The sequence below is a fragment of the Aethalodelphis obliquidens genome, unplaced genomic scaffold (genome assembly GCF_003676395.1).
Source record: "Aethalodelphis obliquidens isolate GAN/ISIS:26980383/991018 unplaced genomic scaffold, ASM367639v1 scaffold16, whole genome shotgun sequence".
Taxonomy (NCBI): domain Eukaryota; kingdom Metazoa; phylum Chordata; class Mammalia; order Artiodactyla; family Delphinidae; genus Aethalodelphis; species Aethalodelphis obliquidens.
The window spans coordinates 9,178,747-9,202,408 of record NW_020837960.1 but is presented as its reverse complement, the minus strand read 5'-3'; the positions used below and the strand labels follow the sequence as shown (position 1 = coordinate 9,202,408).

The 23,662-nt window shown below is 37.9% G+C and overlaps 1 protein-coding gene across 5 annotated transcripts in view; it reads left to right on the top strand.

The window, feature by feature from the left end:
- The window catches only part of ELF1 (E74 like ETS transcription factor 1), a 105,011-nt gene that overhangs the window by 78,621 nt on the left and 2,728 nt on the right, over positions 1 to 23,662 (top strand). For 3 of the 5 annotated variants that reach the window (XM_027116145.1, XM_027116143.1, XM_027116144.1), the window contains 5 exons: positions 6,845 to 6,952; positions 8,480 to 8,647; positions 14,321 to 14,404; positions 15,357 to 15,549; positions 16,504 to 16,947. In XM_027116145.1, coding sequence (XP_026971946.1) covers positions 6,845 to 6,952; positions 8,480 to 8,647; positions 14,321 to 14,404; positions 15,357 to 15,549; positions 16,504 to 16,947 — 997 coding nt within the window. The remainder of the gene's footprint in view (positions 1 to 6,844; positions 6,953 to 8,479; positions 8,648 to 14,320; positions 14,405 to 15,356; positions 15,550 to 16,503; positions 16,948 to 23,662) is intronic. The other 2 variants (XM_027116146.1, XM_027116147.1) reach the window with 2 other exon arrangements.

Sequence of the window (23,662 nt, the reverse complement as noted above, 5' to 3'; positions counted from 1 at the left end):
GAAACCCACATGCCTAGAGCCCGTGCTCCACAGCAAGAGAAGCCACAGCAATGAGAAGCCCGCACACCGCAGCAAAGAGTAGCCCCTGCTCTCCACAACTAGAGAAAGCCTGCGCCCAGCAATAAAGACCCAACACAGCCAAAAATAAATAAAATAAATAAATTTTAAAATAGAAAGATAAAACCAAAAGCTAATAAAAATATTTTAAACGTAGTGGTCACTTTTTTTTTCTTAAATACTTATTTACTTATTTATTTATTTGGTTGCGCCGGGTCTTAGTTGTGGTACGAGGGATCTTTTAGTGGTAGCATGCGGGATCTTTAGTTGTGGCATGCGGGCTCTTAGTTGGGGCATGCGGGATCTAGTTTCCCGACCAGGGCAGGGGTCGAACCTCGGCCCCCTGCATTGGGAGCATAGAGTTTTAACCACTGGGCTACCAGGGAAGTCCCAGTGGTCACTTTTGAAAGATCCCATTTATTATTCTGAAAATTAGTAAATAACGGAAAAAGAACCAAGCGTTTAATTTGCCTTTATTGTATGAACCATAGCTCAGGGTAACCAGATAGTTTATGACAAAGTTCTTCCTTATAGAGAATTCTAGCTAATAAATGCTAAAGGAATGATAAGATTAGAATTATCACCATTTTGAAATCCCTAATGAAATAGTGCATCTAGGTAACTATCATCAGTAACTTCTAAAGCCATTAGGTAAAAGGCTGATGGAGAATTTTATGCTGGATAGATCAGGTTGGCAACACCTGAACCTGCTTCTCAATCCTCGAAGTACTGCAGGAAGACCTACCTACCTTCAAAAGGCCCATTGAATCACACAGCATCACCTTTGAAGTATTCTTGCCAAAGAATTGAATGCGAATCAAATCAATCTTCTAGATGTAACTACCAGTTTACAGGAAATACACGGGGGGAGGGATATGGTAAGTGACACCACAGATATATAATCAGCAAAATTTAGAATGTGGGAAGCTACAAACAGATGATCCTGTTTCTCCTAAGATAAACAACAAAAATGGAAAAAAGCCAAATACTAAGGAAGGTACGTGCCACCAAATGTAATGCGTGAACTTTGTTTGAAATCTGGTTAACAAACCAATTTTTTCAGATTAAAAAAAATCTGAGACAAATTTCAATATTAAGTGGATATCTGATTTAAAGAGTGATTTTTAAAAGATGTGAACATGGTATTGTCTATATACTGTAATATTTACGATTGAATGATAGGCTCTCTGGGGTTCACTTTGAAATAATCCCGTGTCTGTGTTGGGCCAGGGAGTATAGAATAAGGAAGATTGACTGTTAAGTATTGAAGCTGGGCCCTTGATACATTCAGTTCATTATAAATATGATTTCCTATATGTTTGTATATGTTTGAAATTTTTCATTATAAAAAGCTTGATAAAGAAGTGATTTGAAATTCTCATTGTATTTTCTTAATTGATAGGCAACTGAATAGTTATACATACTAATTTAATCATTTTTATTGACCCAGTAGACTTTAAAATATTTATAAAACTTACTTATATAAATGAACATTTAGAGTTAAATGTTTAGAAGATGGTAATTAATTATGGAGCTACCTGTGCCTTACTTGCCTGATTTTTTCAAAAATTTAGTTTTAGGAGGATATTTTCTTCGATTCATAGAATTTCAAAGCCTTGACAGAGGAGCAATATGCTTTTCTTCTTTTTTTTTAAATAAATTTATATATTTATTTATTTTTGGCTGCATTGGGTCTTCGTTGTTGGGTCTTCGTTGCTGTGCGCGGGCTTTCTCTAGTTGCTGTGAGTGGGGGCTACTCTTCATTGCCATGCGCGGACTTCTCATTGCGTTGGCTTCTCTTGTGGCAGAGCTTGGGCTCTAGGCGCGTAGGCTTCAGTAGTTGTGGTACGCGGGCTCAGTAGTTGTGGCTCGCGGGCTGTAGAACACAGGCTCAGTAGTTGTGGCGCACAGGCTTAGTTGCTCCGGGGCATGTGGGCTCTTCCTGGACCAGGGCTCAAAGCCGTATGTCCTGCATTGGCAGGCAGATTCTCAACCACTGCGCCACCAGGGAAGTCCCGCAATATGCTTTTCTACTATGCCTTAAATCTACAAGATTTTAAATAGGAGGCTTAAGTTTTTAAGAGTAAGTGTTACAGTGCCTTATTTTAATCATTTTGCTAGACTTTTTGAAGTATTTATCTTTTCTGATTTTAACTATTATGGAGGAATTGGACTTGTAAGCACTTTTTTAAAAATTCTTTTAACGTTTTTCTTGGAGTATAATTGCTTTACAATGGTGTGTTAGTTTCTGCTTTATAAAAAAGTGAATCAGTTACACATATACATATATCCCTGTATCTCGCTCTTGCGTCTCCCTCCCTCCCACCCTTCTAGGTGGTCACAAAGCACTGAGCTGATCTCCTTGTGCTCTGCGACTGCTTCCCACTAGCTATTTTACGTTTGGTAGTGTATATATGTCTATATATACACTACCACTCTCTCACTTTGTCCCAGCTTAGCCTTCCTCCTCCCCGTGTCCTCAAGTCCATTCTCTAGTAGGTCTGTGTCTTTATTCCCGTCTTGCCCCTAGGTTCTTCATGACCTTTTTTTTTTTTTTTAGATTCCATATATATGTGTTAGCATACGGTATTTGTTTTTCTCTTTCTGACTTACTTCACTCTGTATGACAGACTCTAGGTCCATCCACCTCACTACAGATAACTCAAGTTCGTTTCTTTTTATGGCTGAGTAATATTCCATTGTATATATGTGCCACATCTTCTTTATCCATTCATCTGTCGATGGACACTTAGGTTGCTTCCATGTCCTGGCTATTGTAAATAGAGCTGCAGTGAACATTGTGGTACATGACTCTTTTTTTTTAAATTTTTTAAATTAAATTAAATTTATTTTTTTATGCAGCAGGTTCTTATTAGTCATCCATTTTATACACATCAGTGTTTACATGTCAATGCCAATCCCCCAATTCATCACACCACCACCACCACCCCCTGGCTGCTTTCCCCGCTTGGCGTCCATAGTTTGTTCTCTACATCTGTGTCTCAATATCTGCCCTGCAAACCGGTTCATCTGTACCATTTTTCTAGGTTCCACATATATGCGTTAATATACGATATTTGTTTTTCTCTTTCTGACTTACTTTACTCTGTATGACAGTCTCCAGATCCATCCACATCTCTATAAATGACCCAATTTTGTTCTTTTTTATGGCTAATATTCCATTGAATATATGTACCACATCTTTATCCGTTCGCCATGACTCTTTTTGAATTACGGTTTTCTCGGGGTATATGCCCAGTTGTGGGATTGCTGGGTCGTATGGCAGTACTATTTTTAGTTTCTTAAGGAACCTCCATACTGTTCTCCATTGTGGCTGTATCAATTTACATTCCCACCAACATTGCAAGAGGGTTCCGTTTTTTCCACAACCTCTCCAGCATTTATTGTTTGTAGATTTTTTTTTTTTTTTTTTTTTTTTTGCGGTAAGCGGGCCTGTCACTGTGTGGCCTCACCCGTTGCGGAGCACGGGCTCCAGACGCGCAGGCTCAGCGGCCATGGCTCACGGGCCCAGCCGCTCCGCGGCATGTGGGATCTTCCCGGACAGGGGCACGAACCCCTGTCCCCTGCATCGGCAGGCAGACTCTCAACCACTGCACCACCAGGGAAGCCCTGTTTGTAGATTTTTTTGATAATGGCCATTCTGACCAGTGTGAGATGATATCGCATTATAGTTTTGATTTGCATTTCTCTAATGATTAATGATGTTGAGCATTCTTTCATGTGTTTGTTGGCAATCTGTATATCTTCTTTGGAGAAATGTCTATTTAGGTCTTCTGCCCATTTTTGGATTGGGATGTTTTTTTGTTTTTGGTTTTTTATTTTGCAGTACGCGGGCCTCTCACTGTTGAGGCCTCTCCCGTTGCGGAGCACAGGCTCCGGATGCGCAGGCTCAGCGGCCATGGCTCACGGGCCCAGCCACTCTGCAGCATGTGGGATCTTCCCGGACGGGGGCACGAACTCGTGTCCCACGCATCGGCAGGCGGACTCTCAACCACTGCGCCACCAGGGAAGCCCTGTTTGTTTTTTTGATATTGAGCTGCATGAGCTGCTTGTAAATTTTGGAGATTAATCCTTTGTCAGTTAAGCACTTGTTTTTGATAGAATATATAATTAAAATTTAATTGATTTATTTTTCATTATAATTAGGGGAAGTAGTTTCGTAACAAAGACTGTGAATCTCCTAATGAAGTTTTGTGTATCTTGGTATGAAAATGAGAAGGACACCTACTTTTAGAATTAAAAAACTAGTCAAAAATATATTCAGGTGCTCTAGAGTGCTTTTTGTAGTAACTCAGAAACGTGAGCACTGGCCTTAAGAGGAAAAGCTTAAAGCCTTTAAAAGAGGAAGACTCTATAAGGGTTAAATTGCTGTTGGAGAAATCCAGGCTAGATTAAAATCCTTGCCTCTTTTTATGTTGGCTGTCTTCTTGTTCCTTGTCCTCCCTGTGACCTATAGATATTTGGGTTCAAAGATATTAGCTGAGGGAATGGAGCCCAGAAGGTTGGAATTCTGCAGATACATCTTTCATATCTGGAAGAAGGAGGTTCTCTTCTGGCTTGGCAGGTTGTGGGGACTCCCAGTGTTAGCCAGTATTTTATGAGAGAAAATGTGCTTTGTTGGGAGTTTTTCCTAATTGAGAGGAGCTGACTAGTATATAATCCAAGATCCAGAACTTCTTTGAAAGCATCATTCAGGAATTGTCTCTGGTCTCTGCTGCTTCAGCAGACCATGCCTTCCGTTCCTATTGTGGGATTCCTCCCTTGGGGAGGCAGTCAGCCACATTAGTCAATTTGTAAAGCAAATTACTTAATATGCTGTTATTATAATAATCTTTAGCTGTTACACATTTTGCTTTCTAATGGTATAGACTAATTATCTCATTTTCTTTAAATGCATAACACTTCTTCTCATGCCCTTGCTTCTACTATTATTCTTGCTTTAATTTCTCTCTCTGCCTCTCAAAGTATTTAAATCCTAGCTATCTTAAATGACTCAGCCTAAACCCATCTCTTCAGGAAGTCTTCCTAACTTATAATGATATACAGTGCCTGTAGTCAGTCTGCTCTATACTGTAAGACTGATCACTATGTTATTTTCTTAGACAGTATCTAAGTATCTGTTACCAATAGATAAGGAAAAAGGTCATGTCCTATACTATTGTATCTTCCACATTTCCTTGTACAGTTACTTAAGAGTGATAGTCATTCAGTATTTTTGCCAGCTGGGGATTTGGAATCAACGAAGAATTTTGTAGATTCTTGGAAATCTTCAGTCTAAAACAGAGTGTGAATTGTTTAGGAAATATTTAGGATAATAAATGTTATAATATTCTAATGGAAAGTTAAGGTAAATTTCAAAGAACTACAGATTTCTTGGAAGTCTGGTTATAATCTTAATAATGAAGAGGAAAATGATTTTGTTGCTTCTCTGGATTGAATAGGAATAGGGAGAGTACAGTGTATAAATGATCACTTTCATTCATTTGATTGAGAAAAAGAACTTTTGCTTTAAGTACTACGTTTATATTTACTTTCTAATGTTTTGTAAAATTAAAAGGCTTATATTCATTGAGTTATAAACTATCAGTCCAACCCTGAATCTGAAAATCATGATTTTATTTATATATATATTTTTTCAAACTTTAAAAAATAACATGTATAATTTTGTCAGTATTGAGGGGAAAATATAGCAAGTAAGTACAAGGGATTATGGATGATAAATACCACATTCAGGAAACTTGAGTTTATCCATGCAAAGAGAGCATTGGTAGCTCTAGTTAGTTTCTTGGTGCTGATCCTAGAACTGAGGGGCTAAAAGCCATTCAAGGAATTTGCTGTGCAGCTATTTCGGACACCTCTCTGGGATGCAGAGAAGTGTCTAGTGTCTAGCATGTATTTGAATTAATTTTCATTTGTATTTTAATATTTTTAAAGAGCATAAAAAAAAAACTTGCACTAGGCACAGTTCACAGTAGGGAAATTAGTGTTCTATATTACACATTAGAGAAGAAAGGTACCAGAATACTATAATTGTCAAAGAGTGTTTAGATCATGTGACTACGACTAAAACTTTTGGTGATGATGGCAATTCACTAATTATAGAAGAATGGAAGAAGATTCAGAAATTAACAGAGACTCATATTCATTCCTGTGAGTGAATTAATAGTATTGCAATCAGTTTTAGAGCTGAAAGGGACCTAAAACTATCAACCCAGTCATTTTAAAGTATGGAGTCAACAGAAACACCACGACCTGCCCAGTGACATCTTAGTTTACTATTCATGTAAATACAAGAATTATCAGGAATGACTGGTGTTTTCCTCCTGGAGTATGAGTTCTATTTTGCTTACTTTTTTATCTCCCAGTGTCTTGCAGAGGTTTTTGGTTGTTGTTGTTGTTATTTTTAATAAAACCCCTGCATCTTGCAAAGTTTTAAATGAGAAATAATGGTGATTTTCAGTATAGATTTTATATGTTGAGACAAACTATTGTTATCAACCAGAGTACTAAGTGATGTATCCTGGTTCAAGAGATGAGAATCTATGCTTTTTAATTCATTAATTTATTTATGTATTTATTTATTTACTTAGGCCATGCCACACGGCTTATGGGATCTTAGGTCCCCGGCCAGATATTGAACCTGGGCCCCTGGCAGTGAAAGTGCTGAGTCCCAGCCACTGGACCACCAGGGAATTCCCGAATCTGTGCTTTTTAGAAGAACAAATGTCTTGTAGCTAATTCTGTTTTCTCTTTAAATGTATTGTAGTTGAAGCTTCCTGTCATAATGGGGATGAAACAATTGAAACTATCGAGGCAGCTGAAGCACTCCTCAATATGGATTCTCCTGGCCCTATGCTGGATGAAAAGCGCATCAGTGAGTGTTGTGTTATGACTGTTCATGTTTATATGCTTTTTTTTTGAAGTATAGTTGATTTACAATATTGTGTTAATTTCTGCTGTACAGCAAAGTGATTCCGTAATACATATGTATACATTCTTTTTTGTATTCTTTTCCATTATGGTTTATCATAAGATATTGAATATAGCTCCCTGTGCTATAGTAGGACCATGTTTATATGCTTTGAAAAGCTCTTCTTCCATCTCTCTCTCAGATGATAAATATCAAGAGACCAGAGACCATGTTTTATCTTTTTTTGGTCCCAAGTGCATCTTAAGGTACAGTACTAGTTGAGGCACCTTTGCTAAAGTGTTCAGTTAAACGAGATTTTTTTTTTTAATTTGGGGAGTGAGGACATTAAAGATAAAAAAGTAATTTAGTTGTCAAATAGCAGATTATGCAGAATTTCTTCTTAACCTCATTGGTGAAGTATTTAGGGCCCAAACTATTATAATGTAGTGATCTTTAGTCAATATTGATCTGTATTGATCAATAAAAATTGATCTTTAGTCAGTATTCATCAGTGAATAGGCAAAAATCCATTGCAATGTTTTCTTAGACTTGATGGCATAAAATTCACTGCCACATTTATTGATCTGCTTTTAAATCCATGTTCTCCTTTGGATGTAGTCAAACTCATAAACTTAATTATTATTAAATCAATTTAAGATGTTTATTGAATATTTTCTATATGCACAGCAATGTATCAGGCAATAACATGTTATGGAAATGAACAGATCTTGTTTCTTTCCTCAAGCTGACAGTTTTCTTTTGAAGATAGTTGTTTATGTAAATAACTGTAAAAGCCAAAAATAAAGGCCATGAGAGGGATAGCAGAGTGTTCTGGAAGGAGAGATTTCTCTAGCTGAAAACACCTGAGACAGGCTTTATGGAGGCAGTGTTTTGACCTGGGCGATTAGTAACAAATAAGCTTTTCATGGGTGGAGGAGACAGGAAGGGGCATTCAACATAGGCAGAGGCAGACACAGACCTGTAAAAAAAAACAATAAAATGTTTGAGATTCAAAATGCTTTGGTATAGCTGAAGTATAAGCTTCATAATGGTTTGTAGATTGTGGAAGCTCAGAATGGCATGCTATGGAGTTTGGGTTGTTCCTATCTTTTTTCCCCTGTAAACTATGGGAAGATATGTTAATTTTATTTTTCTTTCTAATCTTCAGGGTGTAAAGTTTTTATAGAGAAGAATAATATGGTCAGGCCAGACTTAGGTTTTAAAGAAAAACTTTAGCGGCAATGTGAAGAATGGAGAAGACAGACAAGATAGACTGGGGATAGGAAGTCAGGTAAGGGAGGCGTTGAATAGTCCCATCAAGCCTGGACTGCCTCAGGGTACTTGACTTAGGGCAGAGGAAATAAAAAGCAGGGACTAGATTTCAAAATCTTATTTCTATTTTAATCTTCAAAGAAACAGGAAATATTTTATGAAATTATTTTGGTTTATAATACAAAGTTGATTACAATTAGTTGATTTTATTTCCATTAGATAATAATATATTTAGTTCATCTGAAGATGACATTGTTGTTGCCCCAATCACCCATGTATCCGTCACATTAGATGGGATTCCTGAAGTGATGGAAACTCAGCACGTTCAAGAGACATATGCACACTCACCAGGACGCTCATCACCAGAACAACCTAAGAGAAAGAAAGGTGGGTGGTTAATTTGTTAAGGGAAAACAGTCAACTCTTGATGTGGAATCTAAATATAACTTTTATTCAAGGATATTTCTACCTGAATTAAAACTTACGTGAGAAAAAATTGAATGTACAAAACAGAGTTATTTCTTCGTATTAGATGAATTTAAAGAATTATTTTATACTTTTTTATACATTTAAAATACTTGGTCTACCTCACAGAAAAGGGATTTTCCAACTTTCTAAAGCCTCAATCTTTTATCTAAACTCTTTTATCCAAGCTCAGAAAGAGCTCAGGGGTAAGGGCTGAGGTCAGTTTCCTTCCGCAGAACATAGTTTGAAAACCACCAGCATAGATTCCAGTATAAGATTCCAGTGGGAAGAATACAAGTTGGGAATCAGCAGGTAAGTAATTGAAGAGGGAAATGTTAGAATGTGTTAGAGGGAATTTTAAAGTTTTCACAAATTAGGACCATACTTACATTCTAACACTGACACTCTTCCCACTTCATTGCCTTTTGATTCTACCCCAGCTTGTTTGATATTTTGAGTTTAATATCTTGGTTGATGGCATCACCAGCCACCACATAACCTAACTTCACATGAAAGTAAGGGAAATTCCAAGAGCCAAAAATGCAGAGGAAAATAAGAGTGACCTGACACTGCAACAGCTCTGAGGGCTGAGAAGGACATGTCAGTCTGGATGTCCAAGGGGCTTGGTTTTATTGCCCACATAGAGGCAGATGCTTAAGTCTTGGTCCAGTGCAAGATGGGCTATTAGACAGAGACCTCAGCATATAATTGGGATCCCTTAGCTGTACCCTAAGGGGAAAAACAGTCCACCCTTTGGCACAGACAGATGTTAAGAAGCTTGTATTTCTTAGCTGGGTGGAAAAAATTTTTCCTTTGAGAATTCATAATCCTAGGTTTGTCTTAACTTAGGTTTATGATTAGATTTTAAACTGTTACTGACGTTAGGAATTTCCAGCCAAGTAATTAACATAACAATGGCCCCAGGCTGGCAGTAACTTTGGGCACCAGGCGAAGCTCTTGTAAAATTGCTTTGGCACGTCGTATGTTTAATCCAGGCTGCACAGTATTTCTTCAAATAAAACCCTGTTGAAGGTGAACTCACATTTCAGTATCACAGAATGCATAAGAAAGATACTTCCTGAACGAGAAGCAGCAGACATAGAAAACCCTAAGGTTAGTTTGCTAAGAACCTCAGATAATAGGATTATCAAATAGAAACTTTCAATGAATATGATTGTAATTATTAATGCAAGGGAATAAAAAGCATTGTCAAAGAATGAGACTATTAAAAAATACCAGGTGAAACTTCCTCTTCTAGTCCAGATGGAGTAACAGAACCTGACTCGGCAACAATTTATTGGATATGTCACCAAAAGCACAAGCAACAGAAGCAAAAATTAATAAGTGGGACTACAATAAACGAAAAGACTCTGCACAGCAAAAGAAACAATCAACAACATGAAAATGCAACTTACAGAATGGGAGAAAATATTTGTAAATCATATATCGGATGAGGGGTTAATATCCAAAATACATAAACAATTCGTATAACTCAATAGCGAAAAAAAATCCAATTAAAGAATGTGCGGAGGACCTGAATAGACGTTTTTCTAAAGGAGACATACAAACAGCTAGCAGGTACATGAAAAGATGCTCAGTATCACTAATCATCAGGGCAGTGTAATCAAAACCACAGTAAGATACCACCTCACACCTATAGAATGGCTAGAAAAAGTGATAGAAAAGACAAGAGATAGAGTGTTGGTAAAGATATGGAGAAAAGGGAATATTTCTGCACTGTTGGTAGAAATTTAAATTGGTACAGCCACTGTAGAAAACGGTATGGAGGTTCCACAAAGAGTTAAAACTAGAAATACCGTATGATTCAGCAATCCCACTTCTTAGGTGTATATCCAAGGGAAGTGAAAACAGGATGTTAAAGAGATACTTGCACTCCCATATTCTCTGCGGCATTATTCACAGTAGCCAAGATTTGGAAACAACTAAGTCTTCATCCACAGATGAATGGATAAAGAAGATGTGATATATAAATACACAGAATGGAATATAATTCAGCTGTGAGAAGGAGGGAAATCCTGCCATTTGTGACAGCATGGACAGACCTTGAGGACTTTCTGCTAAGTGAAATAAGTCAGAAAGACAAATACTGTATGCTATCTTTTTTTTTTTTTGCGGTACTAGGGCCTCTCACTGTTGTGGCCTTTCCCGTTGTGGAGCACAGGCTCCAGACGCGCAGGCCCAGCGGCCATGGCTCACGGGCCCAGACGCTCCGCGGCATGTGGGATCTTCCTGGACCGGGGCACGAACCCGTGTCCCCTGCATCGGCAGGTGGACTCTCAACCACTGTGCCACGAGGGAAGCCCTATGCTATCATTTTATGTGGAGTCTGAAAGAGCCGCACTCATGGAAACAGAGAGAAGAATGGTGTTTGTTGCGGGGTGGAGGAAATGGGGAGATGTCAGTCAAAGGGTACAAACTTCCATTTATATGATGAGTAAGTTCTGGGGACTAATGTACAAGCATGGTGACTATGGAAATTTCTAAGAGAATAGATCTTAAGTGTTCTCAGAAAGGAAGTGATTATTATGTGAAATGATGGGTATGTTAACTAACCCTACTGTGGTAATCATTTTGCAATATATAAATATATCAAATCATCATGTTGTACCCTTTAAACTTACACAATATGTCAATTATATATCAGTAAAGCTGGAAAAAAAAACAGAACCTGGATTTACCCTCCTGTTTGAAACAGCTAAAACCACAGATAAAATATATGAAGCAATGGTACTAAAGAAAGTGGTGGACATCTGTCAACAAAAGTGAGTGATTCCTGGGAAACAGGAAACCAATGAGGTGAGCCCTATGATTACCCCACCTTCCTGCATGGAGGAAATATTTTTGGAAAACAGTTTGAAAATTCCTTAAAGAACTTAATGTATACTTAATATGTGACCCAGCCATTCTACTACTCAGTATTTACCCAAAAGAAATGAAGCCATACATTTAACAGAAAAACTTATGCGTGAATGAAGGTTCTTAGCAGCTATATTTGCAGTAGCCCCAAACTGGAAACGACCCAAACGTCCATCACCTGCTGATTGGATAAACAAATTTGTGGTATATCCATACAATGAAAGACCACTCAGCAATGAAATGAAATGTACCATTGATACATAAAACAAAAACGGATGAATTTCAACATAATTATGCTAAGGGAAAGAAGGCAGACTCCCTCCCCCTCTGCCAAAAACAAGAAGAGTATGGTTCTGTTTATATAAAATTGTACAAACTGTAAATTAATCTATAATGACAGAAAATATATGAGTGGATTGGGCAGGGTGGGGAAAGGTGAGATGTGAGGATTACAAAAGGGCACAAAGCACTTTTGGGGGCGAAGAATATGTTTATTATCTTTGAGTGTAGTGATGGTTTCACAGGTGTATACACATGTCAAAACTTATCAAATTGTAAATTTAAACATAAGCAGTTTATTGTATATCAGTTATACCTCAATAAAGCTGTTTTTAGAAAGTGAAAGACTAACATGCTATTTAATGGTGAAAGGCTGATATGATAAGGAACCAAATAGAACACATAATATATGGGTTAAACAGCAAATGAGTCACTGCTTAAGGGAGAATTTAGTGAGCTCCAGTACAGATCTGATGTAGAATAAAAAATATGAAAGTTAGAGATGTGAGGATTGCGTGAAAAGGTCTACATGTTTAATCAAAGCTCTAGGAGGAGAGCATGTGTAGAGTGAGGAAGAGGCAGTATTCAAAGATAATGACTGAGGAATTTTCAAGAATGATGTTAATCCCAGCATGGTGAATCCTGAGTAGCATAACTAAAATAGATCCAAGCCTAAATATATTATGGTAAAAATGTGGAACATCAAAGACTCCCCTCCACCCCCCCGTCAAAGAAAGAAAAGAAAAAAAAAAGGAAGAAGAAGCAAACCAACCAGGGAGGATCTGCATTACCTGAAGAGGATTGATTATTGGATTGGCAGCTTACAAGCTCCCAGTAAAGGCTGGAAGGGCTGGATATGTTCAAAGCACTGAGAAGAAATAACTGTTACCAGAATTTCTATACCCAACTAATCTGTAATTCATGTGGAGCTGTGTACATTGCCACCGTGAACAGTAAGGAAGATGATGGAGAGGATGGATATTGGGTAGGCTACTGACAGTATCTGCCATGACTAAAACGAGTGGAGGAAAACTGGGGAATAAAGAAAATATTATCAGAGCAAGGCAATAAATAGCATAAAGTAAGATGGGAGGAATGATAGGAGCTAACTGAAGTCTGGCTTCTCTCAGTCCTTACTGTCATGAACACAGTTAGCTAGAAGTCTCTATGTCATGCAGAGGTTCTCTGCAGATGTCTGCAGTGATGGAAGTTGAGACACCAGGCTCCTACAGTCTACGTTTGTACATCTGGTAGTCTCAAGAGGAACCTGGCCTTAAGAGTGACTTTTTTGACCCTCTTTTCCTTGACTCTTACCTTAACTTCAGAAATGTTTTCCTGGGAATTCCCCAGCAGTCCAGTGGTTAGGACTCCATGCTTTCACTGCCCAGGGCCTGGGTTCAACCCCTGGTTGGGGAACTACAATCCCGCAAGCCACGCGGCATGGGCAAAAAAAAAAAAAAAAAAAAAAAAAACCGTTTTCCTATTCAGTTTGTCTTGGGATGTGTTGTCACTAACCTTGTGACTTTAGCTAGGATTCTACTTTTCTAAATTACTGCCTATATTATATTACCCCAGCATTCACTCTTATGATCTAAGATCAGAGAGTCAGCTTCAAGAATGTAGGGGTAAATGGTACTAACTAAAGTATCTATTTATGCTTAATCTTCACTGTCTCTCATATACAGGGTGGTAGTCTGTTCAGACAGCATCATCAGCTTAACCTAAATCATAGGCAGCATTGCTGCCGAGTTGTGGTTCTAGATAAGTGGCAAAAACAGATCACAAACGCAGTTTTAGAATAGTTGGTTGACCCAGACTAAGGCTGCACAAAATATAGTTTAACTCTGTTGCATTGGACTTGTTTAGGACTGGATGATGGATAATCATAAAGTAAATTTGTTTGCTGTAAATTGAAAGAAATATAGAAGAATGATATGTTTAAAAATACACAATAAAAATGGACTATGTGGTTCACAAAAATTTAGCCTCACTTATTTTTTATATCTCTAGAAGTTTTGGGTAGTTTCCAGTATTTGAGAACTAACCAAGAGGCAGACAAACTGTGTGGCTTATTTTCTGAGCCCAAGTTTTATCAGCATCAAGAATATTCCCCCAGATTTTAAGAAAGCACTGTCAGTATTGTCACCTCAAAGACAAAATGTAAAGTTTAAACTTAACCTCATTTTTACAAATGAGCCAAAGTATCGTTTTCTACATAAAAGTGTTTGTGATCTAACCTAAGTTAATGTCAAATTTTTACTAAAGTTATTTTCCTTTTAATAAATAGCACTTAGGAGACCAATATATGTGTTCAATGTATAAATTATTTGGCACTTGAAATTTAGGATAAATGACAAAACAGCATTTATAAACAGCTAAATTGTCCATTCCCTCTCTCTTTTGAGGGCAAATATTTATGTAGAGCCATTGTGATTTCAGGGAGAAAAACTAAACCACCACGACCAGATTCCCCAGCCACTACACCAAACATATCTGTGAGGAAGAAAAACAAAGATGGGAAGGGTAAGTACTACTGCTGTAACTTCCCTATAATACTTATGGGTCAAGTAACATTCAGATTGCTTTAAAATAATCTGCATATTTTAAGTAGAAACCACCAGCTTTTATTGAAATGGATCTTATTGCTGCCACATGCTTATAAGGTATGGTTACCACCTTCTGTAAAAGACTGGTAATAATGTAGTCCAAGAAATCCATCTAGGAGATTTTCACTTACCTGTCAAAATAATCCATCCTTTCATTTTTTTTTTTTTTTTTTTCGGTACGCGGGCCCCTCACTGTTGTGGCCTCTCCCATTGTGGAGCACAGGCTCCGGACGCGCAGGCTCAGCAGCCATGGCTCACGGGCCCAGCCGCTCCGCGGCATGTGGGATCTTCCCGGACGGGGGCACGAACCCACGTCCCCTGCATCGGCAGGCGGACTCTCAACCACTGCACCACCAGGGAAGCCCATCGTTTCATTTAATAAAGAGCCTCTTGGAAGAATTCAGCCACGTTAGGTTTTCAGTTCATAGACACTTTATTATATTGTCTTGGAGTTTTAGTATTTTCATAACTGCTGCCTAAATTTGAAGAAAATTATTAAGGCTAATCTGCTGGCTCTTTATATAAAAAGAACAACTATTGAAAGGTTTTGTACAACTCTTTCTCAGTTTCTTAGGCGTAATAATGGTTCTTAAAGAGGCTGAAAAAAAAATTTGTCTCAAAGTGCTTTCTCCCTAAGTCATTACACATCTAATTGGCAGGATTGCTCTGTTCAGACATCTTATACGGGACTAATAAAAAGATCCATGTTAGACCCTAAAATTTATGACCATTATATCACCAGTACTAACTGAACTGTGTAGTATGTTTGTATAATTATAGATAGAACTTAAAAAGACCTTTAGTTGTGTTTTATTGCGTTCTTTCAAATGAAATTTTGGGCAGTTAAAAAGAAATTGCTTTTGTTTCAGGAAACACAATTTATCTTTGGGAGTTTTTACTGGCACTGCTCCAGGACAAAGCTACTTGTCCTAAATATATCAAGTGGACCCAGCGAGAAAAAGGCATTTTTAAATTGGTAGATTCTAAAGCAGTGTCCCGGTTGTGGGGGAAGCACAAAAACAAGCCTGACATGAATTACGAGACCATGGGAAGAGCCCTCAGGTACGTGAGGCTTCTGTAGTTCACTGTGTGACCAGTAGTGGTTCCTAAATACTGAAAAGTAGGTGACTTCAAAAAAGTGCGTTGGTTAAAGAAATGGTGAATTTTATTGTTGAAGGGCTAAAACCTCACTGCTTGTAGAAATGAGTGTTATTTAAGTTGAAATCTTATTTCAGTCTGGGAAAACGTTCTCCTTCCTCCCCCTAAATCTTCATGCAAACGAGATATTTTATTTATGAAGGGATCAGAAAATGTTAAGCTGTCATCAGAAATTGTAAATTGACCACAAGGCTCACGTTTTGAGTCATTAAACTTAAGTTCAGCACAAAGTAACAACTAGTGGTAATGCAGGCAATGAATAAGAGGGTGCATTTTTAAACATGAATCTCAGGTATGATGTGTAATATATTGTGTTGGAATAAATTAATGCTTCGATCATAATATTAGCCATTGTGAAAATGTTGAACAAAAGTATCACTTAAACCCACTTTTAGTTTGTTTTTCTTGTGATCATGTCATTTAGTCTTCAGGATCTGGGTATATTTGAGAAAGATTTATTAGAAATATCAGTGATCTGAGAACTCGGTAAACTTTTAAAACCAGAACTATTTAGTTACAGTTGGCATTTTATTTTTTAACTCACACTTTTTAAGTTCTTGATTTAATTAAAATAAATGACAGAATTTGAATCACTTCTATTTGTACATCATTAAGTTTTATACAGAAAATTGTTTCAGATTAACTGAAGCAAATTTAAACAGGTTAGGGACATTATAATTACAGTAAGCTGTGGAAGAGAAATAAAATAACTACCCTTCATTTAGAAAGTCTTTTCTCACCTGTTTGTTTCTAGCTTTAAACTTTTGTTTATGATTAGGAAATTTTTATTGTGTTGAAGATTATTTTAGTTTATGTATAACTGAATACAATATTGATGGAATTGTCTGCTTTGAATAGGTACTATTACCAAAGGGGTATTCTGGCAAAAGTAGAAGGTCAGCGCTTGGTGTATCAGTTTAAGGATATGCCGAAAGACCTTATTTATATAGATGATGAGGATCCAAGTTCCAGCATAGAGTCTTCAGATCCATCACTGTCTTCAACAACCACTTCGAGTAGGAACCAGGCAAGTCGATCGAGAGTATCTTCAGGTCCAGGGATAAAAGGAGGAGCCACTACAGTTCTAAAACCAGGGAATTCTAAAGCTGCAAAACCCAAAGATCCTGTGGAACCTGCACAGCCATCAGAGGTTCTTAGGACAATGCAGTCCACACAGACTCCATATCCTACCCAGCTCTTCCGGACTATTCATGTAGTACAGCCAGTACAAGCTGTTCCCGAAGGAGAAGCAACCAGTAGCATGCAGGACGAAACATTAAATTCTTCCGTTCAGAGTATTAGGTGAGAAAATTAAACTTACTGGTGCAGATCATTGTACGATGTTTCTGACCAGAGTCGTCGTTAAACGTGTCAGGATTCAGAAGTGAAAATAAAACTTATATACATGTCAAGCTAGAACTCTTGGTCAACAGATTGTTTCAGCAGCGTTGCATCAGTCCTGTGATTGTATCAATGATTCCTTATTTTCATTTATTTATTATTTTTTTAAAGCACTCTTTTTTTTTTTATAAATTTATTTACTTTATTTCTCTTTGGCCGCGTTGGGTCTTCGTTGCTGTGCGTGGGCTTTCTCTAGTTGCGGTGAGCGGGGGCTACTCTTCGTTGTGGTGCGCGGGCTTCTCACTGCGGTGGCTTCTCTTGTTGCCGAGCATGGGCTCTGGGTGTGTGGCCTCAGTAGTTGTGGCGCATGGGCTTAGTTGCTCTGTGGCATGTGGGATCTTCCCGGACCAGGGTTCGAACCCATGTTCCCTGCATTGGCAGGCGGATTCTTAACCACTGCATCACCAGGGAAGACCCTATACCTTACTTTTAAACTGTGACATTACTTGATGTTATTCAATCAATTTGAATCAGTTCTCTATAGCTTTGTGTAACTGAATTAATCCATATAAGAAGGGATCCACATATAAGAAAATCCAGAGAATAGTTTCAGATCTTTTTTCAAACAAAGTTAGAAGCTGTAAAAATTTAACATAAATTTACATATCATGACCCTTTGGAATGCATTGAGTTCTAAGAAATCCACATTAGTCTTTGGGAAGATACTATCTTCTCAGATAGTATCCAGAATAGTTCTAAAGTTCAAACAGGTTGGAGGCCAAGAATCGAAGGTCCTCTTTTTCGGGCTTTTAAGTGGCAGAGTTGGAAGAATAGTTTTGTGGTTTAATCAAATCTGCCTCATAACCCCAGAAAAGACATGAAACAACAGATTAGACTGCTCTATTGCAGACACTTGGGACTGGTCTTGACTGATTTAGAATGGGGAAAAGGGAAGAAGGCAGAAAATTAGATGGACATTTTCAGGTTCTGTTTTTCCATTTCTACTGCCATGAATTTCCAGAACATGAATTATAATAAAATATAGGAGCCCCTCCAAATCCAGTAAAAATGATTCTTTGATTATTTTCATTAGCTGACTTCAATCTTACAGTTGTATATTCTAGAATATAAATGCTGGGTTTTTGTTCAATTGATCTTGAAGTATACATTACCTAGAATCAAAACAGACTTATAGACGATTCAGTCTTCCCTGTATGGTCCATTTAAACTTTCGACAAGTTTGATTTAAGAGAATTGAATTCTCTTAAATTGTTGACTTGTAAGGAGTATAAAGATCACATTTTTTCCATCTTAATTAAAGAAGTACTTATTTAACTCTGTATTTTCCCTTTAATGTTTTATTTTCCTCTAAGTTCTGTTGGTTACTTACGATGACTGAATATCTGATGGAAATTATGTGGTTCCTCGCGTTGATTTCTATGCTCTTTGTCATCTTATCATTGTATGTATTTGTGTTGATATGAAACATACAATGGCCACAGCTGATCACTGGGACTCCCTTCTTGGACTGATTCAGTTGTTTTTTAGCATCTCTAATCAAAGTTCCCTTTTTAGACCTAGAGAATAAAAACAAACCAGAAGAAAAACAACAAGAGCAACAAAAACACATACCTTTAGCTCTGAAAGATAGTAAATTGTGTATTATATTGGATAGTTTATTACTCTGAATGTCAATTTCTGAGTAAGACTCACTGCCAGATATTAAAACATTGTAATTACACTCCCTACCTCTGATTTTCAAACTGTCTTTGGTGTACCTTTCAGAATCTTCATTTCCACAGTCTCAGAGTTCTGTGGACTCTCTGCCTGCTTCCTGTTTCTCCTATTTTTTTCTCTGGCAACCTACATGTTACCGATGCATATCATTATGTGATGTTTCTGACCAGAGCCATTCTTTGTTTAATGGCTCAAGAGTCAGCATTCGTGATAGTGCCTTCTTGCAGCTTTTGTTAGATCTAATTTGCACACAGAGTGCAGTCCAATTTCTGTAGCCTCCACTGCCAGCTCTCACTCTACTCATAATTCCTTTCTTGCTCTCCAGCTAAAGCTTACTTCTTGCCTGTACCACATTCTGGTACATAAACCAGGTGTTTCAGGTGACTTTAATGCCTGTCTCCTGCTATACATTTAAATCTGTAGGAGCTAGATTCTATTCATTGTCCTTTTCCTAACACCTAACATAGTCTGACATATAACACCCCTTCATATTTATAGAATTTATTTTGAAGTAGTGTATATGACCATTCTTTATCTCCTTTTAGAATAATGAGTTCTCTAAGTGGACTACTTATAAAATGAAGAAATATAAAATTTAACTTTTCAAACTTAAAGACAGTTTTTTTCTTTTCTTTTCTTTTCTTTTTTTGACCATGCTGTGCGGCTTGTGGGAGGGATCTTAGTTCCCTGACCAGGGATTGAAACCGGGCCCATGGCAGTGAAAGCGCTGAGAACTAACCACTGGACCGGTGGGGAATTCCCAAAACACAATTTCTTCTTTTTTTTTTTGTGGTCCGCGGGCCTCTCACTGTTGTGGCCTCTCCCTCTGCGGAGCACAGGCTCCGGACGCGCAGGCTCAGCGGCCATGGCTCACGGGCCCAGCCGCTCCGCGGCACGTGGGATCCTCCTGGACCGGGGCACGAACCCGCGTCCCCTGCATCGGCAGGCGGACTCTCAACCATTGCGCCACCAGGGAAGCCCACAATTTCTTCTTGTAGAAATTATTATGTATTTATATGAATGTATGTATGTATCCACATACATTCTTTTTTTTTAATATAAATTTATTTTATTTATTTATTTTTGGCTGCGTTGGGTCTTCGCTGTTGCACATGGGCCTTCTCCAGTTGCAGCAAGCGGGGGCTACTCTTCCTTGTGGTGCATGGGCCTCTCGTCGCAGTGGCACCCCCCCATTGCAGAGCACGGGCTCCAGGTGCACGGGCCTCAGTAGTTGTGGCTCGCAGGCTCTAGAGTGAATGCAGGCTCAGTAGCTGTGGCGCACAGGCCCAGTTGCTCCACAGCATGTGGGATCCTCCCGGACCAGGGCTCGAAACCTGTGTCCCCTGCATTGACAGGAGGATTCCTAACCACTATGCCACTGTGGAAGCCCCACATACATTCTTAATCATTCATTTGACTTTAAAAAAAATTATTTTCTCATTTGGTTATATTTTATTTTCCTCCCCCAAATCCTACTTATTTTCACTGTAAGTATCCCAACTTTTAACTATGAGAAATTTCAAAATATGGGAAGGCTGAAATAGTACACTGAACAACTATACCATCCACCTGGATTCACAGTTGATAGCATTTTGCCTTATTTGTTTCCTCTCTATATTTATTTATACCCTTTTTTTCCTGTTTGGCTATTTGTCAAGTCAGTTGACATCACCATGACATTTCACCCCTAAATACTTCAGTGTACACTCTTTAAGAGTAGAGACATCCTAAATAATCATATTATCACTCCTAAGAAAAGTAACAGAAATTTGGCTGTATCTTTCTTGACTACTTTTTAATAAAATCAAAGACCTTTGAAATATTTTTTCTATAGTTGAGGGAAGGTCAAATGATTATGACTTAAATTTAGATTATTAAATTAATATACAGCAAGAGATGATACTTTCAAAGAACTCTCTATATTCATACACTTTACATATATTAATGTATAGAAAATCCTTATTGCTCAGTGAGGTGTAGGTAATATTCCTGTTTTACAGTTGAGGAAACAGAGTCAAGGAGAGGCCACGGAGCCTGGTCACCTTTAGTAAGTGGTGGAGATAGTGTTTTAATGCAAGTAGTTTAGTCTAAAGCAGTGAACTTAATGAGTTGCCATACTGTCAGTTAATTCACACAATCACATGAATTATCACTTACCTACAATGAAGTAGCAACATATTTTTTCTCAAGTTTTTCCTTTACTCTTTTCTTTGTATCTCACATAATTGCACATAGAGTTATCCCTCAGTATCCTCAGGGGATTGGTTCCAGAACCCCCTTTGGAGTCCAAAACCTGAGGATGCTCAAGCCCCTTATGTAAAATGGCATAGTATATGCGTATAAGCTCCATACACCCTCCCATATACTTTAAATCATCTCTAGATTACTTATAATACCTAAAACAGTGTAAGTGCTATGTAAATAGTTGCCAGCATGTGGCAAATTCAAGTTTTGTGGTTTGGAACTTTCTGGAAATTTTTTTTGGGGGGGCGTGGATATTTTCCACCAGAGAGGTTGGCGGAATCTGTGGATGTGGAGACCGTGGATATGGAAGGCCAGCTGTATCTATATTGAAATTGATTAAATTTCCTTAATTGATTTAGGGTATATATGCTCAGTTTTACAAATTTTAACTTTGGCTTCACAAAAATAAACCTCTGGTAAAATATTTTCCTAAAATGGTTCCTTGGTAAATCTGCAAGTCCATATACCAACCCAGTATAACTTATTTCTCTATGTTTATCCAAGTACTAATAGTTTGTCTTAGGGTCTTTTAAATAATTAGCCTCTAAAAATGTATAATGTATACATTATACATTTTAAAGCAGTGTAATGGAATAGAAAGAATGTGGGCATAACCTTCTCGCCCTCCAGCCTTGTCAATTATTAGATGTGACGCTGGATCACATTAACTAACTATTCTGAGTCTGTTTCCTCCTCTATAAAATGAAGATGATATTATTTAAGCTTACAGGTGGTTGTAACAATTAAATGACACTTTCTGACATCTGATATTCAACAAAAGCCAAATATTATATTGTATATGTTTCTTAGCTTCAGAAAGTTTGAGGAATTTTAAATTACCAATATTGTACCAGTTGGTTACAAGCAGCTTACGTTTTTTAAAAGTAGTTAACTGTAATATAACCTTTGTTATATAATATAATGAGACACAACTGACAGTTTAATCATTAACTAAGAAAAAAAATAATTTAAAATTCCTGTGTTTAGGAAAAGGCTGTGTAGTATTTAATCCTTTAATCTCTGAATTTTTTATTAGTGAAAATTTATTGTTTTAGAATTTGTTCAAATAAGCTAATATATTTACATTGCAGATATATATATATATATATATATATATATATATATGTCTCAGTATATATATTTTCTGGCAGATGGCAGGCAGGTGTTCAGGAAAGGGACATCTTTTTCTGACTTGAATAAAAGCATTGAAAGTCTAGTGGTAGCCCTGATGAGCAATAGGGAAATTTTCCAAGTACATTATTGCTCATGCCACATCTGAGAGAAGGAAAGGGGAAGGGGGAGGGGTATGTATTAAAGGTTGTTAACTCCCCACAGTTTAAAGATCTAATAGAAAGTATTCATCTTTGGCTGAAGTTATTCAGGACTTAAGAAGTGACAGTATGTTGTAATGGTTAAGCACATAGGCTCTGCAGTTGAATGACCCCTTTTCTTATCTAACTGCTCACCTTATGCAAGCTGTTCAGCTACTTTGTGCATTAACTTTTTCATATGGAAAATTGGGATAATACTTATAGGGTGGCAAGGCTATACATATTTATAGATACAATCTGTGTGCTTCCTATATGCCAAGTTCTATTTTATCTATACATACATGTACATGAACTCTTGGCATGGGAAGCCCTTGGGTCTTTTTTATTTAAAAAATGGTATCTGTCAGCTACCATTTGCAGGCTTAGATTCCACCCAAGATATCCTGATTCAGGCGGGCAGGGAAGAAGGGAGGCACAGTGTATTTTGGAAAAGTGCCCTAGTTCCCGAAGTTATTCTGTATCCTTCCTACTCATCCCTTCCTGCCCAATAGTATTAGTACATCTGGCCATACCCTGCCAGCCTATTAAATCTTCATTACCTGACTCATACTCTCTTCTAGCAGTGTCCTTCAAGAGAGCTGCCGATCTCCTGCTGTAGACTACTCCTCACAGTGGTGACTATGGTGGCAAACTGAACTTGGGAATCAGTATCCTACATGTATGGGTGGGCTGCAGTTATCGTGTGTCTTTCTGCTTCCTTTGAACTTCTTCTGAGTTGTGCTGAGTCATCTTTCCATCTAGCCCATTTGTCTTCTCCTCCAGAATTTCATTTCTCACATGTGACAGGCCACATAATTGTAACTTGCTAAAATTTACCTGTGATAGTCTCCTGGCAATAATTAACATTTGGTTTACGGGGACTAATCCAGTTCCTAGTCATTTGGAGTAGCAATCATCTCTCTTTTGTAAAATAGCTTTATAGAATTCAGAGGAAACACAGTTGAGATCCAGATGCTGAGTTTTTTCAACAGCATTTGTTTTATATTAACAATGGCCATAACTGTAAACTTCACAGCTGTGAACTTTTAAAATTAGATTGACTTATAATATCATTTATGTACCACTTTTCTTCAATAAATGGAATTAAAACCTTACATAAACTGGATTTTACGTTAAAGGATTTTTTAAATTTTAAAAATTTTTTTTGCGGTACACGGGCCTCTCACTGTTGTGGCCTCTCCCGTTGCGGAGCACAGGCTCCGGACGCGCAGGCCCAGCGGCCGTGGCTCACAGGCCCAGCCGCCCCGCGGCATGTGGGATCTTCCCGGACCGGGGCACGAACCTGCGTCCCCTGCATCGGCAGGCAGACTCTCAACCACTGTGCCACCAGGGAAGCCCACGTTAAAAGATTTTATGTTAAAATT